Here is an 18,421-nt window from a genome sequence, read left to right on the forward strand (position 1 = left end):
AGTGTGACGCTGTGTTAGTGGTGCTGTAGGTGTGGGTGTGGCGCTGTGTTAGTGGTGCTGTAGGTGTGAGTGTGACGCTGTGTTAGTGGTGCTGTAGGTGTGGGTGTGACGCTGTGTTAGTGTTGCTGTAGGTGTGAGTGTGACGCTGTGTTAGTGGTGCTGTAGGTGTGGGTGTGACGCTGTGTTAGTGGTGCTGTAGGTGTGAGTGTGACTCTGTGTTCGTGTGAGTGTGACGCTGTGTTAGTGGTACTGTAGGTGTGAGTGTGGCGCTGTTAGTGGTGCTGTAGGTGCGAGTGTGACGCTGTGTTAGTGGTGCTGTAGGTGTGGGTGTGGCGCTGTGTTAGTGGTGCTGTAGGTGTGGGTGTGACGCTGTGTTAGTGGTGCTGTAGGTGTGAGTGTGACTCTGTGTTAGTGTGAGTGTGACGCTGTGTTAGTGGTGCTGTAGGTGTGAGTGTGACACTGTGTTAGTGGTGCTGTAGGTGTGAGTGTGACGCTGTGTTAGTGGTGCTGTAAGTGTGAGTGTGACGCTGTGTTAGTGGTGCTGTAGGTGTGAGTGTGACGCTGTGTTAGTGGTGCTGTAGGTGTGAGTGTGACGCTGTGTTAGTGGTGCTGTAGGTGTGAGTGTGACGCTGTGTTAGTGGTGCTGTAGGTGTGAGTGTGACGCTGTGTTAGTGGTGCTGTAGGTGTGGGTGTGACGCTGTGTTAGTGGTGCTGTAGGTGTGAGTGTGACGCTGTGTTAGTGGTGCTGTAGGTGTGAGTGTGACGCTGTGTTAGTGGTGCTGTAGGTGTGAGTGTGACGCTGTGTTAGTGGTGCTGTAGGTGTGAGTGTGACGCTGTGTTAGTGGTGCTGTAGGTGTGAGTGTGACTCTGTGTTAGTGTGAGTGTGACGCTGTGTTAGTTGTGCTGTAGGTGTGAGTGTGACACTGTGTTAGTGGTGCTGTAGGTGTGAGTGTGACGCTGTGTTAGTGGTGCTGTAAGTGTGAGTGTGACGCTGTGTTAGTGGTGCTGTAGGTGTGAGTGTGACGCTGTGTTAGTGGTGCTGTAGGTGTGAGTGTGACGCTGTGTTAGTGGTGCTGTAGGTGTGAGTGTGACGCTGTGTTAGTGGTGCTGTAGGTGCGAGTGTGACGCTGTGTTAGTGGTGCTGTAGGTGCGAGTGTGACGCTGTGTTAGTGGTGCTGTAGGTGTGAGTGTGACGCTGTGTTAGTGGTGCTGTAGGTGTGAGTGTGACGCTGTGTTAGTGGTGCTGTAGGTGTGAGTGTGACGCTGTGTTAGTGGTGCTGTAGGTGTGAGTGTGACGCTGTGTTAGTGGTGCTGTAGGTGTGGGTGTGGCGCTGTGTTAGTGGTGCTGTAGGTGTGAGTGTGACGCTGTGTTAGTGGTGCTGTAGGTGTGGGTGTGACGCTGTGTTAGTGTTGCTGTAGGTGTGAGTGTGACGCTGTGTTAGTGGTGCTGTAGGTGTGAGTGTGACGCTGTGTTAGTGGTGCTGTAGGTGTGAGTGTGACGCTGTGTTAGTGGTGCTGTAGGTGTGAGTGTGACGCTGTGTTAGTGGTGCTGTAGGTGTGAGTGTGACGCTGTGTTAGTGGTACTGTAGGTGTGAGTGTGACGCTGTGTTAGTGGTGCTGTAGGTGTGAGTGTGACGCTGTGTTAGTGGTGCTGTAGGTGTGAGTGTGATGCTGTGTTAGTGGTGCTGTAGGTGTGAGTGTGACGCTGTGTTAGTGGTGCTGTAGGTGTGAGTGTGACGCTGTGTTAGTGGTACTGTAGGTGTGAGTGTGACGCTGTGTTAGTGGTGCTGTAGGTGTGAGTGTGACGCTGTGTTAGTGGTGCTGTAGGTGCGAGTGTGACGCTGTGTTAGTGGTGCTGTAGGTGTGAGTGTGACGCTGTGTTAGTGGTGCTGTAGGTGTGAGTGTGACGCTGTGTTAGTGGTGCTGTAGGTGTGAGTGTGACGCTGTGTTAGTGGTGCTGTAGGTGTGGGTGTGACGCTGTGTTAGTGGTGCTGTAGGTGTGAGTGTGACGCTGTGTTAGTGGAGCTGTAGGTGTGAGTGTGACGCTGTGTTAGTGGTGCTGTAGGTGTGACGCTGTGTTAGTGGTGCTGTAGGTGTGAGTGTGACGCTGTGTTAGTGGTGCTGTAGGTGTGAGTGTGACGCTGTGTTAGTGGTGGTGTAGGTGTGAGTGTGACGCTGTGTTAGTGGTGCTGTAGGTGTGAGTGTGACGCTGTGTTAGTGGTGCTGTAGGTGTGAGTGTGACGCTGTGTTAGTGGTGCTGTAGGTGTGAGTGTGACGCTGCGTTAGTGGTGCTGTAGGTATGAGTGTGACGCTGTGTTAGTGGTGCTGTAGGTGTGAGTGTGACGCTGTGGTAGTGGTGCTGTAGGTGTGAGTGTGACGCTGTGTTAGTGGTGCTGTAGGTGTGTGTGTGACGCTGTGTTAGTGGAGCTGTAGGTGTGAGTGTGACGCTGTGTTAGTGGTGCTGTAGGTGTGACGCTGTGTTAGTGGTGCTGTAGGTGTGACGCTGTGTTAGTGGTGCTGTAGGTGTGAGTGTGACGCTGTGTTAGTGGTGCTGTAGGTGTGAGTGTGACGCTGTGTTAGTGGTGGTGTAGGTGTGAGTGTGACGCTGTGTTAGTGGTGCTGTAGGTGTGAGTGTGACTCTGTGTTCGTGTGAGTGTGACGCTGTGTTAGTGGTGCTGTAGGTGTGAGTGTGACGCTGTGTTTGTGGTGCTGTAGGTGTGAGTGTGACGCTGTGTTAGTGGTGCTGTAGGTGTGAGTGTGACGCTGCGTTAGTGGTGCTGTAGGTATGAGTGTGACGCTGTGTTAGTGGTGCTGTAGGTGTGAGTGTGACGCTGTGTTAGTGGTGCTGTAGGTGTGAGTGTGACGCTGTGTTAGTGGTGCTGTAGGTGTGAGTGTGACGCTGTGTTAGTGGAGCTGTAGGTGTGAGTGTGACGCTGTGTTAGTGGTGCTGTAGGTGTGACGCTGTGTTAGTGGTGCTGTAGGTGTGAGTGTGACGCTGTGTTAGTGGTGCTGTAGGTGTGACGCTGTGTTAGTGGTGCTGTAGGTGTGAGTGTGACGCTGTGTTAGTGGTGCTGTAGGTGTGAGTGTGACGCTGTGTTAGTGGTGGTGTAGGTGTGAGTGTGACGCTGTGTTAGTGGTGCTGTAGGTGTGAGTGTGACTCTGTGTTAGTGTGAGTGTGACGCTGTGTTAGTGGTGCTGTAGGTGTGAGTGTGACGCTGTGTTAGTGGTGCTGTAGGTGTGAGTGTGACGCTGTGTTAGTGGTGCTGTAGGTGTGAGTGTGACGCTGCGTTAGTGGTGCTGTAGGTATGAGTGTGACGCTGTGTTAGTGGTGCTGTAGGTGTGAGTGTGACGCTGTGTTAGTGGTGCTGTAGGTGTGAGTGTGACGCTGTGTTAGTGGTGCTGTAGGTGTGAGTGTGACGCTGTGTTAGTGGAGCTGTAGGTGTGAGTGTGACGCTGTGTTAGTGGTGCTGTAGGTGTGACGCTGTGTTAGTGGTGCTGTAGGTGTGAGTGTGACGCTGTGTTAGTGGTGCTGTAGGTGTGAGTGTGACGCTGTGTTAGTGGTGGTGTAGGTGTGAGTGTGACGCTGTGTTAGTGGTGCTGTAGGTGTGAGTGTGACTCTGTGTTCGTGTGAGTGTGACGCTGTGTTAGTGGTGCTGTAGGTGTGAGTGTGACGCTGTGTTTGTGGTGCTGTAGGTGTGAGTGTGACGCTGTGTTAGTGGTGCTGTAGGTGTGAGTGTGACGCTGCGTTAGTGGTGCTGTAGGTATGAGTGTGACGCTGTGTTAGTGGTGCTGTAGGTGTGAGTGTGACGCTGTGTTAGTGGTGCTGTAGGTGTGAGTGTGACGCTGTATTAGTGGTGCTGTAGGTGTGAGTGTGACGCTGTGTTAGTGGTGCTGTAGGTGTGAGTGTGACGCTGTGTTAGTGGTGCTGTAGGTGTGAGTGTGACGCTGTGTTAGTGGTGGTGTGGGTGTGACACTGTGTTAGTGGTGCTGTAGGTGTGAGTGTGGCGCTGTGTTGGTGGTGCTGTAGGTGTGGGTGTGGCGCTGTGTTAGTGGTGCTGTAGGTGTGAGTGTGATGCTGTGTTAGTGGTGCTGTAGGTGTGAGTGTGACGCTGTGTTAGTGGTGCTGTAGGTGTGAGTGTGACTCTGTGTTAGTGTGAGTGTGACGCTGTGTTAGTGGTGCTGTAGGTGTGAGTGTGACGCTGTGTTAGTGGTGCTGTAGGTGTGAGTGTGACGCTGTGTTAGTGGTACTGTAGGTGTGAGTGTGGCGCTGTTAGTGGTGCTGTAGGTGCGAGTGTGACGCTGTGTTAGTGGTGCTGTAGGTGTGGGTGTGGCGCTGTGTTAGTGGTGCTGTAGGTGTGGGTGTGACGCTGTGTTAGTGGTGCTGTAGGTGTGAGTGTGACTCTGTGTTAGTGTGAGTGTGACGCTGTGTTAGTGGTGCTGTAGGTGTGAGTGTGACACTGTGTTAGTGGTGCTGTAGGTGTGAGTGTGACGCTGTGTTAGTGGTGCTGTAAGTGTGAGTGTGACGCTGTGTTAGTGGTGCTGTAGGTGTGAGTGTGACGCTGTGTTAGTGGTGCTGTAGGTGTGAGTGTGACGCTGTGTTAGTGGTGCTGTAGGTGTGAGTGTGACGCTGTGTTAGTGGTGCTGTAGGTGTGAGTGTGACGCTGTGTTAGTGGTGCTGTAGGTGTGGGTGTGACGCTGTGTTAGTGGTGCTGTAGGTGTGAGTGTGACGCTGTGTTAGTGGTGCTGTAGGTGTGAGTGTGACGCTGTGTTAGTGGTGCTGTAGGTGTGAGTGTGACGCTGTGTTAGTGGTGCTGTAGGTGTGAGTGTGACGCTGTGTTAGTGGTGCTGTAGGTGTGAGTGTGACTCTGTGTTAGTGTGAGTGTGACGCTGTGTTAGTTGTGCTGTAGGTGTGAGTGTGACACTGTGTTAGTGGTGCTGTAGGTGTGAGTGTGACGCTGTGTTAGTGGTGCTGTAAGTGTGAGTGTGACGCTGTGTTAGTGGTGCTGTAGGTGTGAGTGTGACGCTGTGTTAGTGGTGCTGTAGGTGTGAGTGTGACGCTGTGTTAGTGGTGCTGTAGGTGTGAGTGTGACGCTGTGTTAGTGGTGCTGTAGGTGCGAGTGTGACGCTGTGTTAGTGGTGCTGTAGGTGCGAGTGTGACGCTGTGTTAGTGGTGCTGTAGGTGTGAGTGTGACGCTGTGTTAGTGGTGCTGTAGGTGTGAGTGTGACGCTGTGTTAGTGGTGCTGTAGGTGTGAGTGTGACGCTGTGTTAGTGGTGCTGTAGGTGTGAGTGTGACGCTGTGTTAGTGGTGCTGTAGGTGTGGGTGTGGCGCTGTGTTAGTGGTGCTGTAGGTGTGAGTGTGACGCTGTGTTAGTGGTGCTGTAGGTGTGGGTGTGACGCTGTGTTAGTGTTGCTGTAGGTGTGAGTGTGACGCTGTGTTAGTGGTGCTGTAGGTGTGGGTGTGACGCTGTGTTAGTGGTGCTGTAGGTGTGAGTGTGACTCTGTGTTCGTGTGAGTGTGACGCTGTGTTAGTGGTACTGTAGGTGTGAGTGTGGCGCTGTTAGTGGTGCTGTAGGTGCGAGTGTGACGCTGTGTTAGTGGTGCTGTAGGTGTGGGTGTGGCGCTGTGTTAGTGGTGCTGTAGGTGTGGGTGTGACGCTGTGTTAGTGGTGCTGTAGGTGTGAGTGTGACTCTGTGTTAGTGTGAGTGTGACGCTGTGTTAGTGGTGCTGTAGGTGTGAGTGTGACACTGTGTTAGTGGTGCTGTAGGTGTGAGTGTGACGCTGTGTTAGTGGTGCTGTAAGTGTGAGTGTGACGCTGTGTTAGTGGTGCTGTAGGTGTGAGTGTGACGCTGTGTTAGTGGTGCTGTAGGTGTGAGTGTGACGCTGTGTTAGTGGTGCTGTAGGTGTGAGTGTGACGCTGTGTTAGTGGTGCTGTAGGTGTGAGTGTGACGCTGTGTTAGTGGTGCTGTAGGTGTGGGTGTGACGCTGTGTTAGTGGTGCTGTAGGTGTGAGTGTGACGCTGTGTTAGTGGTGCTGTAGGTGTGAGTGTGACGCTGTGTTAGTGGTGCTGTAGGTGTGAGTGTGACGCTGTGTTAGTGGTGCTGTAGGTGTGAGTGTGACGCTGTGTTAGTGGTGCTGTAGGTGTGAGTGTGACTCTGTGTTAGTGTGAGTGTGACGCTGTGTTAGTTGTGCTGTAGGTGTGAGTGTGACACTGTGTTAGTGGTGCTGTAGGTGTGAGTGTGACGCTGTGTTAGTGGTGCTGTAAGTGTGAGTGTGACGCTGTGTTAGTGGTGCTGTAGGTGTGAGTGTGACGCTGTGTTAGTGGTGCTGTAGGTGTGAGTGTGACGCTGTGTTAGTGGTGCTGTAGGTGTGAGTGTGACGCTGTGTTAGTGGTGCTGTAGGTGCGAGTGTGACGCTGTGTTAGTGGTGCTGTAGGTGCGAGTGTGACGCTGTGTTAGTGGTGCTGTAGGTGTGAGTGTGACGCTGTGTTAGTGGTGCTGTAGGTGTGAGTGTGACGCTGTGTTAGTGGTGCTGTAGGTGTGAGTGTGACGCTGTGTTAGTGGTGCTGTAGGTGTGAGTGTGACGCTGTGTTAGTGGTGCTGTAGGTGTGGGTGTGGCGCTGTGTTAGTGGTGCTGTAGGTGTGAGTGTGACGCTGTGTTAGTGGTGCTGTAGGTGTGGGTGTGACGCTGTGTTAGTGTTGCTGTAGGTGTGAGTGTGACGCTGTGTTAGTGGTGCTGTAGGTGTGAGTGTGACGCTGTGTTAGTGGTGCTGTAGGTGTGAGTGTGACGCTGTGTTAGTGGTGCTGTAGGTGTGAGTGTGACGCTGTGTTAGTGGTGCTGTAGGTGTGAGTGTGACGCTGTGTTAGTGGTACTGTAGGTGTGAGTGTGACGCTGTGTTAGTGGTGCTGTAGGTGTGAGTGTGACGCTGTGTTAGTGGTGCTGTAGGTGTGAGTGTGATGCTGTGTTAGTGGTGCTGTAGGTGTGAGTGTGACGCTGTGTTAGTGGTGCTGTAGGTGTGAGTGTGACGCTGTGTTAGTGGTACTGTAGGTGTGAGTGTGACGCTGTGTTAGTGGTGCTGTAGGTGTGAGTGTGACGCTGTGTTAGTGGTGCTGTAGGTGCGAGTGTGACGCTGTGTTAGTGGTGCTGTAGGTGTGAGTGTGACGCTGTGTTAGTGGTGCTGTAGGTGTGAGTGTGACGCTGTGTTAGTGGTGCTGTAGGTGTGAGTGTGACGCTGTGTTAGTGGTGCTGTAGGTGTGGGTGTGACGCTGTGTTAGTGGTGCTGTAGGTGTGAGTGTGACGCTGTGTTAGTGGAGCTGTAGGTGTGAGTGTGACGCTGTGTTAGTGGTGCTGTAGGTGTGACGCTGTGTTAGTGGTGCTGTAGGTGTGAGTGTGACGCTGTGTTAGTGGTGCTGTAGGTGTGAGTGTGACGCTGTGTTAGTGGTGGTGTAGGTGTGAGTGTGACGCTGTGTTAGTGGTGCTGTAGGTGTGAGTGTGACGCTGTGTTAGTGGTGCTGTAGGTGTGAGTGTGACGCTGTGTTAGTGGTGCTGTAGGTGTGAGTGTGACGCTGCGTTAGTGGTGCTGTAGGTATGAGTGTGACGCTGTGTTAGTGGTGCTGTAGGTGTGAGTGTGACGCTGTGGTAGTGGTGCTGTAGGTGTGAGTGTGACGCTGTGTTAGTGGTGCTGTAGGTGTGTGTGTGACGCTGTGTTAGTGGAGCTGTAGGTGTGAGTGTGACGCTGTGTTAGTGGTGCTGTAGGTGTGACGCTGTGTTAGTGGTGCTGTAGGTGTGACGCTGTGTTAGTGGTGCTGTAGGTGTGAGTGTGACGCTGTGTTAGTGGTGCTGTAGGTGTGAGTGTGACGCTGTGTTAGTGGTGGTGTAGGTGTGAGTGTGACGCTGTGTTAGTGGTGCTGTAGGTGTGAGTGTGACTCTGTGTTCGTGTGAGTGTGACGCTGTGTTAGTGGTGCTGTAGGTGTGAGTGTGACGCTGTGTTTGTGGTGCTGTAGGTGTGAGTGTGACGCTGTGTTAGTGGTGCTGTAGGTGTGAGTGTGACGCTGCGTTAGTGGTGCTGTAGGTATGAGTGTGACGCTGTGTTAGTGGTGCTGTAGGTGTGAGTGTGACGCTGTGTTAGTGGTGCTGTAGGTGTGAGTGTGACGCTGTGTTAGTGGTGCTGTAGGTGTGAGTGTGACGCTGTGTTAGTGGAGCTGTAGGTGTGAGTGTGACGCTGTGTTAGTGGTGCTGTAGGTGTGACGCTGTGTTAGTGGTGCTGTAGGTGTGAGTGTGACGCTGTGTTAGTGGTGCTGTAGGTGTGACGCTGTGTTAGTGGTGCTGTAGGTGTGAGTGTGACGCTGTGTTAGTGGTGCTGTAGGTGTGAGTGTGACGCTGTGTTAGTGGTGGTGTAGGTGTGAGTGTGACGCTGTGTTAGTGGTGCTGTAGGTGTGAGTGTGACTCTGTGTTAGTGTGAGTGTGACGCTGTGTTAGTGGTGCTGTAGGTGTGAGTGTGACGCTGTGTTAGTGGTGCTGTAGGTGTGAGTGTGACGCTGTGTTAGTGGTGCTGTAGGTGTGAGTGTGACGCTGCGTTAGTGGTGCTGTAGGTATGAGTGTGACGCTGTGTTAGTGGTGCTGTAGGTGTGAGTGTGACGCTGTGTTAGTGGTGCTGTAGGTGTGAGTGTGACGCTGTGTTAGTGGTGCTGTAGGTGTGAGTGTGACGCTGTGTTAGTGGAGCTGTAGGTGTGAGTGTGACGCTGTGTTAGTGGTGCTGTAGGTGTGACGCTGTGTTAGTGGTGCTGTAGGTGTGAGTGTGACGCTGTGTTAGTGGTGCTGTAGGTGTGAGTGTGACGCTGTGTTAGTGGTGGTGTAGGTGTGAGTGTGACGCTGTGTTAGTGGTGCTGTAGGTGTGAGTGTGACTCTGTGTTCGTGTGAGTGTGACGCTGTGTTAGTGGTGCTGTAGGTGTGAGTGTGACGCTGTGTTTGTGGTGCTGTAGGTGTGAGTGTGACGCTGTGTTAGTGGTGCTGTAGGTGTGAGTGTGACGCTGCGTTAGTGGTGCTGTAGGTATGAGTGTGACGCTGTGTTAGTGGTGCTGTAGGTGTGAGTGTGACGCTGTGTTAGTGGTGCTGTAGGTGTGAGTGTGACGCTGTGTTAGTGGTGCTGTAGGTGTGAGTGTGACGCTGTGTTAGTGGAGCTGTAGGTGTGAGTGTGACGCTGTGTTAGTGGTGCTGTAGGTGTGACGCTGTGTTAGTGGTGCTGTAGGTGTGAGTGTGACGCTGTGTTAGTGGTGCTGTAGGTGTGACGCTGTGTTAGTGGTGCTGTAGGTGTGAGTGTGACGCTGTGTTAGTGGTGCTGTAGGTGTGAGTGTGACGCTGTGTTAGTGGTGCTGTAGGTGCGCGTGGCCGTTTTGACGCGAGGGACGGTGCCCCCCCCCCCGCCCTCCCCCTCTGCCCCCCCCCCTCCCAGGCTGCTGGAGCTGCAAGAGAGCGGCGAGCTGGAGGCGCTGCGCCAGAAGTGGTGGCCTCGGCGCGGGAAGTGCGACCCCTACGGCCCGGGCCTCCCCCAGCAGCGGCCCCCGGGCCTGGAGCTGAGCAGCCTGGCCGGGGCCTTCGCCGTGCTGGCCGCGGGCCTGCTGCTGGCGTGCCTGCTGGGCGCCTGCGAGGCGTGCTGGCACCGGCGCTCCGGGAACCTGTGCCCGCCCAACGTGAGTCGAACGACGACAACAACAACATCAACAACGCCAGCAGCAGCAGAAGCAGCAGCCACCATTTGCCACTAAGTAAAAAAAAACTTTTTTTATTTTGTACCCAGGTAAGGCCCCACTGAGCTACGTAACTCTTTTTTCAGAAGCGACCTGGCCACAAATGATCACCGACGATGTGGATTATCACGTGGAAATTTAGAGTAGTAGCCAATTTCTCTAAACGCGTAATGTTGATTTCCAACGTGGAGGGGTTAAACCGGAGGACTCAGACAAAGCCACGCGACCACGTGAAAAACATGCAAACTCCAAATATGCAGCAGATGTCAGGGTCCGCATCCAAAACACGACCTCCTGTATACCAGGCAAGGTAGTTAACATCTCGCCAGGCTCGGTGCACTCTGAGGCCACGTGAAGTGGCGAAGGCTCGCTGCTGGCAGGAGTCACATGGTCAAAGCTAGGTGCCATGGGTTGGCTGATCGAGATGACTGCCAGATGCACAGAAACTGTTGGACCAAGTGTTGTTAGTGAGCACCTATAAAGGCTGGTAGCACCAGTGCCTCGTAGCAAGAAAATCCCGGGTTCGATTCCAGACTGGGAAGGCTTTCTGTGCGGAGTTTGTATGCTCACCCCCCGTGGTCGACGTGGGTTGCCTCCAGATTCGCCGGTTTCATCCCATTGCCAAAACAACAACAACAACAAAATCCCATGTTATGCAACTGGTATTGACCAAATATACTACTGCTGGAAAATCTCCTGCAAATTTACTCACTTGGGATTGCACAATAACATTGTCCACTGCTGCGAAAACTTGGCAGGACACTCCTGAAAAATAGTGTTGAGACTCAGTGAGGGTTTCCTGAATAAACAAGTGCAATCACAATGATAAGTGTTCTCTTGCGGTGAAATTCAATCGCTGAAGAGTAGGTAACAAAGCAATCTGGAATAGTGCCCTGGCTGCTTGAGTATACGCAGCCTAAGAGGCTGCAACATCCACAATTCCTGGTATTTACTTTCATGTTTGGCTCAAGATGGTTTGCGCTATCCTCGTGAGTGGGTGCTATGATACGCAGGGGGGCTATGCGGATTGCTACATCGCATGAGAGCTGGTGACGACTTAGGGGAGTGGGGTTTTTTTTCTAATCGTGAGAGGATGATCCTGATGTACGGTAAAAGCATGTCAAGCTCCTTTCGTCCCCGTTCGTAGCCAACCGCACGAATCGGAAGGCGCGATGATAATAACCGCGATTGCTCTTGGCACGGGGGCTCGCGGTGACAGCACGTGTCCGCTGCCTCTCTCGCGCTATGTCCTCGCCACGCAAGGAGGACAAGGAGCTGGAGATGGAGCAGGTTCACCCCCAGATGTCGTCGTCGTCCACGTCGGGCGGCGGCGGCGTTGGAGAGCGCGGCATGCTGGACGAGGGCGTGGTTGGTGGAGGCGGGATGCACAAGCCCTTCTCGCTGCCCTCCATCGAGATGCTCGCGTGCGAGGTCGGCGCGCCGCGGGACTACCGCTCCCTCGCCATGCCCGTCAACTCCTTCCTGCCCGAGCCTCAGCGCATGCCGCCCGGCATGGCAATGGCCGGGCCCGAGTCGTCCCATCACCAGCACCACCAGCACCACCAGCACCAACACCACGTGCAGCAGCAGCAGCAGCAGCAGCAGCCGCCGCCGCTCGTTCTGAAGCACCGCGCGCCCAACGGGGGTCTGCAGAGGCAACAGCAGAGTCCGCTCAAGTCGCTCGGCTCCGGTCGCGTCACCTTCCAGGCTCCGAGCGGATACATCCCCGAGCCGTCGTGCGAGACGATGAGGGGCACCTCGATTTGACGCGGAGCCGCGGCCGGGCCCGGGTAGCGGCGCGTGCGTGCGTGCCTGCTTCTCGTAGTGACCGAGGGACCCACCGACACCCACCCACCCGCCCCCACATCCCCCCCCCCCTTCCACCCACTCGATCTCCCGTGGCAGACCTCGCGAGAAGCGCCGGCCGCTTTGCGATTTGTCACCGTGCCGAAGATGAAGAGTCGTCGACGAGGCCTCGCGCCACGAGCCCCGTGTGGATTGAGCCCCGTGGGAGCGGCGGGGGTGGGTGCAGGGGGCCAGGGGTGGATCGGTGAGGGGGGGGGGCGTGGGATGTGGATGCGTCCACGAGGATTCTCGCTCGTCTTTCGATGGCCGGCAACGTAAGGATGAATTATTCCGTTTACCGATAACTCTGTCCGCGACGAGCTCCACCGCCAAGCAAGCTGTTCCCAAGCTGGAATGTATGGAGGGACTACCCGACGCAGGAGTCAATCCTCCAAGCAAGCGTAAGAAAGAAAGAGACAGAGAAAAAAAAAACACACAAGCGTAAAATGTATGTACATATTATAAAACGATGACAGTGTTTCAACTGAATTTCATACGGCTTTCATACGCATCCTTCACCGCGAGGTTTACTAAGGACAGCACAGCGTCTGCGGCAAATGAGAACGGTTAATAATTTATGTATAAAAAAAACGACGTGCTCAGATTCCGACGTGATTAGTGTAACTAGCTATTTTCCTTGTGCGGTGTGAGTCTCCTTGTATTTTGAACGACCAGTTGTGTTTACCATCAGATGTGTTTAATGGAGAAGGGGGAAAAAACAATACGATGTTGTCAAGACGACGTGTACAGAAATCATTTCATTAAAAAAAAAACACACAAGCTCTCTCAACTCATTTGGAGCTCCCGTCACATGAAATAAAAGATCCTTGAACTTTTATGTTAAAAGGGGGGAAAATATATATATTAAAAACAGACTTGGAAAAAGCATTTTTAAAAACCATGTAACTGTGTGGTTTATTCCAACAATTGTCCAAACGTCGGCGTAGACGCTTGGACGGCCCGAGTCGCCCTTGTGAAAGAACTTCTTAGCTGAGTGGGCTTGACTCGGAAAACTAAACCTCTGGTTTTTGTCTGCTGCATCATCAGGCGTCTTCTCCGAGCAGTTCAGGGGCCGGTGGTCAGAGAATGACCGCCGAAGACACGTGACTCAAGTCTCCCGGACAGGCTGTGTGATTGTCACATGAGACCGTGAAGCCCCATGAGTGTGAGAACAACTCTTAAGAGGTGGAGTGTAGCCCAATTGAGTGAAAAGCCCACATTTGGACGTTGGTAGGTGTCTGTTGCATTTGCGGCTGGGCCAGGATTTTGAAAAAGGAGAACGCAGTTTAAAAGCCAAACTCAAACTCGGTGTACATAAGCATTGAGTAGCTCATCTCTCTGACCTCCGAGTCACCCCAGCCGTCCCAGATGTGTGCGCTTAATAAATTAGGCCTTTTTTTCCCCCAACGGTAAGTGGAATTAGTCGGATAATTTTTATACTATTTGCACTTTCCAAAACAACAACAACAACAGTTTATCTTTCATGTCACGAAATGTGCTACCATGGCATCCGGTATTTAATTGACTCAACCCAAGTACAGTCTTTTAAAACAATTTATGGGGTTTTTTTTGTTGATTTCGCCAAAAATGTACCTTAATGGGAAAACCAACACTGAATATGACTCCACGGTGCCTGCTCCTGGTTATTGACGGAGCGCTGGGGACCGTTTGTGTGGGCAACGAGGTTGTACAGGGCGGTACAGGTGCCTTGTGACCTCCAATTAGTTGACCGCTAACATGTTTTCCCCCACCCACCCCCCTTTGCGTATTAATGTCTGTTTTAAATAAACATTGCTTAAAACATTGAATTAAATGGAGGGGTGGGGGGGGATGTCACGAGACATCCGGACCATCCTGTACGTTGCGCTGTTGGCCCAGCTTATTTTTAAATGCAGGCAAATGAACTGTATGGCGGGACCCCGGATGTCCCGAATAAACGGAATGTCAAAATCGCAATTAATGACTAAATTTTTTGGCGACTCCGTCCCACCGCGCACATAGACGCCACGAACCCGCCTGGCGCGGATGGTTCTGTTAGGTCGTGTCCAAGCGTAGCGGCGAGGACGAATGCGCCGAAGAAACAAAACTTTGAAACTTTGATTAGCGAATCGTGCAGAGCTCGTCGAGAGAAATTGGCCGTGTCGTTCGCCTTCGACAGACATAAGGGGCCGTCCATAAATGACGTCACGCACCTGGGGTGGGGGGGGGGGTCAGACATTTGTGACGATGTGTGACGAAGAGGGGGGGGGAGGGTTGAGAAATGTGACGTCACATCAAAAGGCGCAACTTTAAATAGATATAGACAACACGTTCTACTTAATTAAATAGACTTTTTAATAAATGTTTTCGCCTACAACATCACAGTGCAGCGCCACATTAAATATGCACTACAGTGACAATAGTTTAAAGCGATTTGAAGCATGTTTTATTTATTTATTTGGGGGGGGGGGGGGCAGAGCTTTGTGACGTCATATTTGAGGGGGTGTCAAAAATCGTCCAAAATCGCGTGACGTCGTTTATGGACGGCCCCTAAAATGACGTGGCAACGCAATTTATGCGGTAACCGGTGGGCTTATGAGGTTCAAATGTCCTGACAAGATGGGGTGGAGGTGGGGGGGGGGTTACCTGCATGGTTCCGGTGAGTTGTCCTGAGTCATCTGGTGTCTTGGTTCTTTCGGTGAAGGCACGTGACTTTACCGAAAGAACCAAGAATATGAATCCCTGCAGGTACGAAAGCTTTAAATGAAATCTGTGTAATCTGGTTTCCTACCACATCAGAACACACGAAGATGCTGACGTTATCGGAGGCATCAACATCGATGGACCATAACCAAAGCATCGATGTGAAGGAGACAAAGAAGAAGACAAAGATCCCCCGTATAGCCTGTAACAGATTGTTGGGGCAAGTGCTGTTAGCGAGAGCACCTGTGAAGGCCGGCACTGCACACGAGGGAGGTGGGTGGCACAGGACCGCAACCCCACACATGGGCCGCCTTTGTCTCCCCAGTGGCGATGTTTACACACCGCATGAGGTACTAATTTGAGGCCAAGTCTACCTAGGGTATTCCCAGGATGGGTTCAGATAATCGTCACTGGTTTTTGGTGGCCGTGAACGGGAATCGAACTCAGGTCACGGTTTTCGAAGCGCAGTGCGCTAAGCGTTGCAATGCCGCTCCCCACACACATCCCTACCCCACTTTACACACACATCCCAACTTCACACACACACACACATCCCCCTACACCACACACACATACACACATCCCCACCACACACACACACATCCCCACCACACACACACACACATCCTAACTTCACACACACATCCCCCTACACCACACACACATACACACATCCCCACTCCACACACATCCCCACAACACACACATCCTCCTACACCACACACACGGCTATTGGGATCCTGCACAGAGCACCCAGGTGAGGGCGCTCAACACAGGTGAGTATCGCCACACGGACGGAGCCAACGTGAACGCATTGAGGACTCCAGCATCCCCCCCACCCCCACCCGGTGGCGCTTTCCTCGGGGATCTGGGAGTTCATTCCCCGGACCACAGAGGGGGATCCGCGCACCCGGTTCGAACCCGGGTGTCAGCGTCCCGAGCGAGTAGCTCAGTCGCCCACGTGGGCCGCTCCGTGGTCCCTGGAGAGGCGACTCTGTGGAGTTTGGAGGCCGCAGGGATGGATGGCAGAGCGCGGTGGAGACCCTGCAACCTCTGACCCTTTGACCCGGAGGGAGAGGCTGGAGCCAGGAGCCCCGAGGTGAGCGAAAGAGGCGCTCGTCCGATGTGGAATCTCGAGTCTCGTGGGAAAGAGCTTGCCCAGTACACCCCACGGGTCTTCAGCGAAGCGAACGATTTACTTTCACCATATGCGTGTGACGCTCAAAGCCAATTGCGATTGATTGCCACGACCCAGTCACGACTAATCTTATCCTGAATATCATATAGCGCTTTTATATATATATAATATATATATATATAATATATATAAAAGCGCTTTATAAGAATGGTGAATGGTAGATTATTGGTCATTGGCTGATGGGGAAAAGGGATGGAGTTCGAGTGTTGGGGAGGGGAAGAGATGGCAAGGAAGAGTGATAGTTTAATAGTTTAATTTGTTGGTATAGCCCTGTGAGCCATTCGGCTCTTGAATCGGGTGCAACCGCAACAAACAAAAAAACAAAACATGAACAAGAAAACATCTTAAAGCGATGATAGGGAAAGGGGGGGGGGGTTGCTGGCGAGGTTCGGAAGGGGAAGGATGGTTAAGGTTTTAAAGATGCGGATAGGAAATTGTAAAGGGATTTGCTCTTGAAAAAAATATGAGTCTTGAGAAACGAAAAATTGCCGAGTGAAGTTGCCTGCGTGATGTGGAGAGTGGGAGTTTAATGGTAGCTGTGTATCTGTGTGATTGATGTTCTTCCAGTTGGGGGGTTTTTTGTATCAAACCACGGCTGTTGCCTACGTTTGGATCGTGGTCTGGTTGATTTTTTTTGCAATGCCGATCTCCCCGTGGGGTCTTTTACCGTCTCCGTGACAGTCACGCGGGAGTTCGACTTCTGCTAATGCGCGGCCAGGCGAGAGCCAATTACAGCACTGGGCAAGCAAGGCAGGCAGGCCGGCCAGTCACGACTTGAGTGAAGAGCGTAAGTGGCACTGTGTCTGTGGTGGTTAAACTCTCCCTTCGCTCTCTATTCAATCGAGGGCTTTGCGTCCCGTGAGCCACGAGAGGGCGACACAAGTGCGTTTTGCGTCTTGGGAGTAAGGTGGAGCGAGGAGGAAGGGCTGGTTATTCATGGGTCTGTGTCCAGTAACTCCAGTGTTAGACGGGGAAGATTGTCAGGTGGACATCTTAGAGGGAAATACGAAAACTTCACACGCACAGAGATGAGGGGAGGAGGGGGGATGGGTGGCAATTGGGTCGATAGGAGCGAGTTGGACGCTGATCCTTAAACGGCGATACGTCTACGCAGTGCGAACAGCCGAGGGGAGGGGCAACTCCGAACGAAGGGGTCAGCAACGAGAGGAAGCGACCCCCACCAAGAATGTTGATAGGTGGCCTTGGGTTATGGACGGGGATATGGTGGGTGGGGGAGGGAGGGGGGAGGTGTTGGGGATCGAGTTAGCGATTGACTTCAACTCCATGTGTCAGAGCGGCAGTTCGTAGCCGCTGTGGACTCGGCGCCTGGAATCCAGGGACCCAGCGACATGAAGCTGAGTTTGAGACGCCTTTGTATCCCACAGCACTTTGATGCCACAATGTGTGCGTCACGTCAGTTAGTGTTTCGTGAGAGCTGTGTTTCTTTCACAAGTCGTTTATTTGCGGTGGGCTTCCTGGAAATGGGGCCTTGTTTAGAAATCGTGTTAAAATCGCAATGTAATTTTTGTTATTTATTTTAGATTTGCATTTTGTTCTAGCTTTAAAGCTCTCAGGACGTAGATGTTATGGTCGTAATAAATAATAACTCGAGGGCTACTCTGTTTTCTTACATGTTAGTTTCGAAACGCGCATTTTGAAGCAAAAATATCTATTTATCAACTAATATTAGCCTTTAACGCACATTATTGGGTGCAAAATCGCTGTGAAAATAAGCACGGATACTTTTTGTTCTTAATGAATTATGTTTTAATAATTTGCAACAAATATTTTTTGGTATAGTAATAGTAAATTTAATGCAATTTTACTATTCAAATTGCCACAATTTACAGTTTTCACGACGATTTTGCGTAAAGCCGTGGCCTTTACGGCTTAAATCCGTGTAAATTTGTAAGTTTGTTTAAAAATGAACGTTTTGAAGGGCAAAACGCATTGAAACAGCGCCCCCTGGTGGTAGACAGCGCCCCCTGGTGGTAGACAGCGCCCCCTAGTGGTAGAAGAGCGTCCCCTAGTGGCCACACGTTTTGCTTATTGCAAAAAAAATAATTTTGCTTTGTCCCATCTCCTCCTCTTCTTCCTCCATCCACCCCTCCCTCCAGGTACCTCCTGCTCTGCCACAGTCTCCTCTTGGACACCCCTATCTGCCCATTTGCACAGACACAGCAGACTCATTTATCTGTAACAGAGACACCACATGTATGTTAGTATATCCACGTAGGTTATATTATTTCACGCACCTGCTTTGGAGCGTCGGCTTGTGTTGTTCCACGTGTAGCCGTTGGTGGGATTCGAACCCGGCAACTTCCACGTTGATCCACGTTGCCAGTCTCCCAGTCTCGTGACTCAGCAGCCTGAGCCACTGCCGCTCCCACGTATAATGAAGGGCTTCGGGTGCTGTAAGTGAATGCACTCTGCACGCACGTGGCTCTGTGATACTGTGCGTGATGACGTCATCACGTGAGTTGTCAAATAAAAAAAATAATAAACATTAAAAGAGGTGGGTTTGAACCCAGCTCCGCCTGAGTAAAAAGTAACGAATTTTCCCACTACACCAAGTAACTTTGACGTTGGGCACTGGTCTTCTAGTGTATTAAGTAGCTGATGCCAAACATGAACATTTATATTATAAAATAAAGTACGTACTGTTTTATTGCTGCTTTATGTGTATTATCATTTTTACCCGAATAAAAAAAAGTTACAAAAATATTGTTGCAAGAAAATGATGGATCCGGACCCACGTTCTGTGTAACTAGAGCCATGCACCTGACCCTCATCCCACTCGGTCACCTCATCATTGGCGTCGAGCTCTTACAACCTAAGTTGTACTCTACACGATGGTTGTTTGACTGCCGTCACAGCAGGCGGTTTGCAACGCAGCAAAATCCATTGCTGGTATTGTATATTGTGGTCCAGATGTTTTGTGACCCCCCACCA

At 52.0% G+C, this 18,421-nt stretch overlaps 1 protein-coding gene across 3 annotated transcripts in view; it reads left to right on the top strand.

Moving 5' to 3' along the window:
* LOC116951086 (glutamate receptor ionotropic, delta-1-like) overlaps positions 1-11,613 on the top strand; it is a 292,747-nt gene extending 281,134 nt beyond the window's left edge. For all 3 annotated transcript variants that reach the window (XM_076073276.1, XM_032969471.2, XM_076073277.1), the window contains 2 exons: positions 9,450-9,687; positions 11,008-11,613. In XM_076073276.1, coding sequence (XP_075929391.1) covers positions 9,450-9,687; positions 11,008-11,511 — 742 coding nt within the window. In that variant the 3' untranslated portion in view covers positions 11,512-11,613. The remainder of the gene's footprint in view (positions 1-9,449; positions 9,688-11,007) is intronic.
* The last annotated feature ends 6,808 nt before the right edge of the window (positions 11,614-18,421 follow it).

Source organism: Petromyzon marinus, chromosome 41 (genome assembly GCF_048934315.1).
Source record: "Petromyzon marinus isolate PM22_M1 ecotype Great Lakes invasive population chromosome 41, UKy_Petmar_22M1.pri1.0, whole genome shotgun sequence".
In the NCBI taxonomy this organism is placed as follows: domain Eukaryota; kingdom Metazoa; phylum Chordata; class Hyperoartia; order Petromyzontiformes; family Petromyzontidae; genus Petromyzon; species Petromyzon marinus.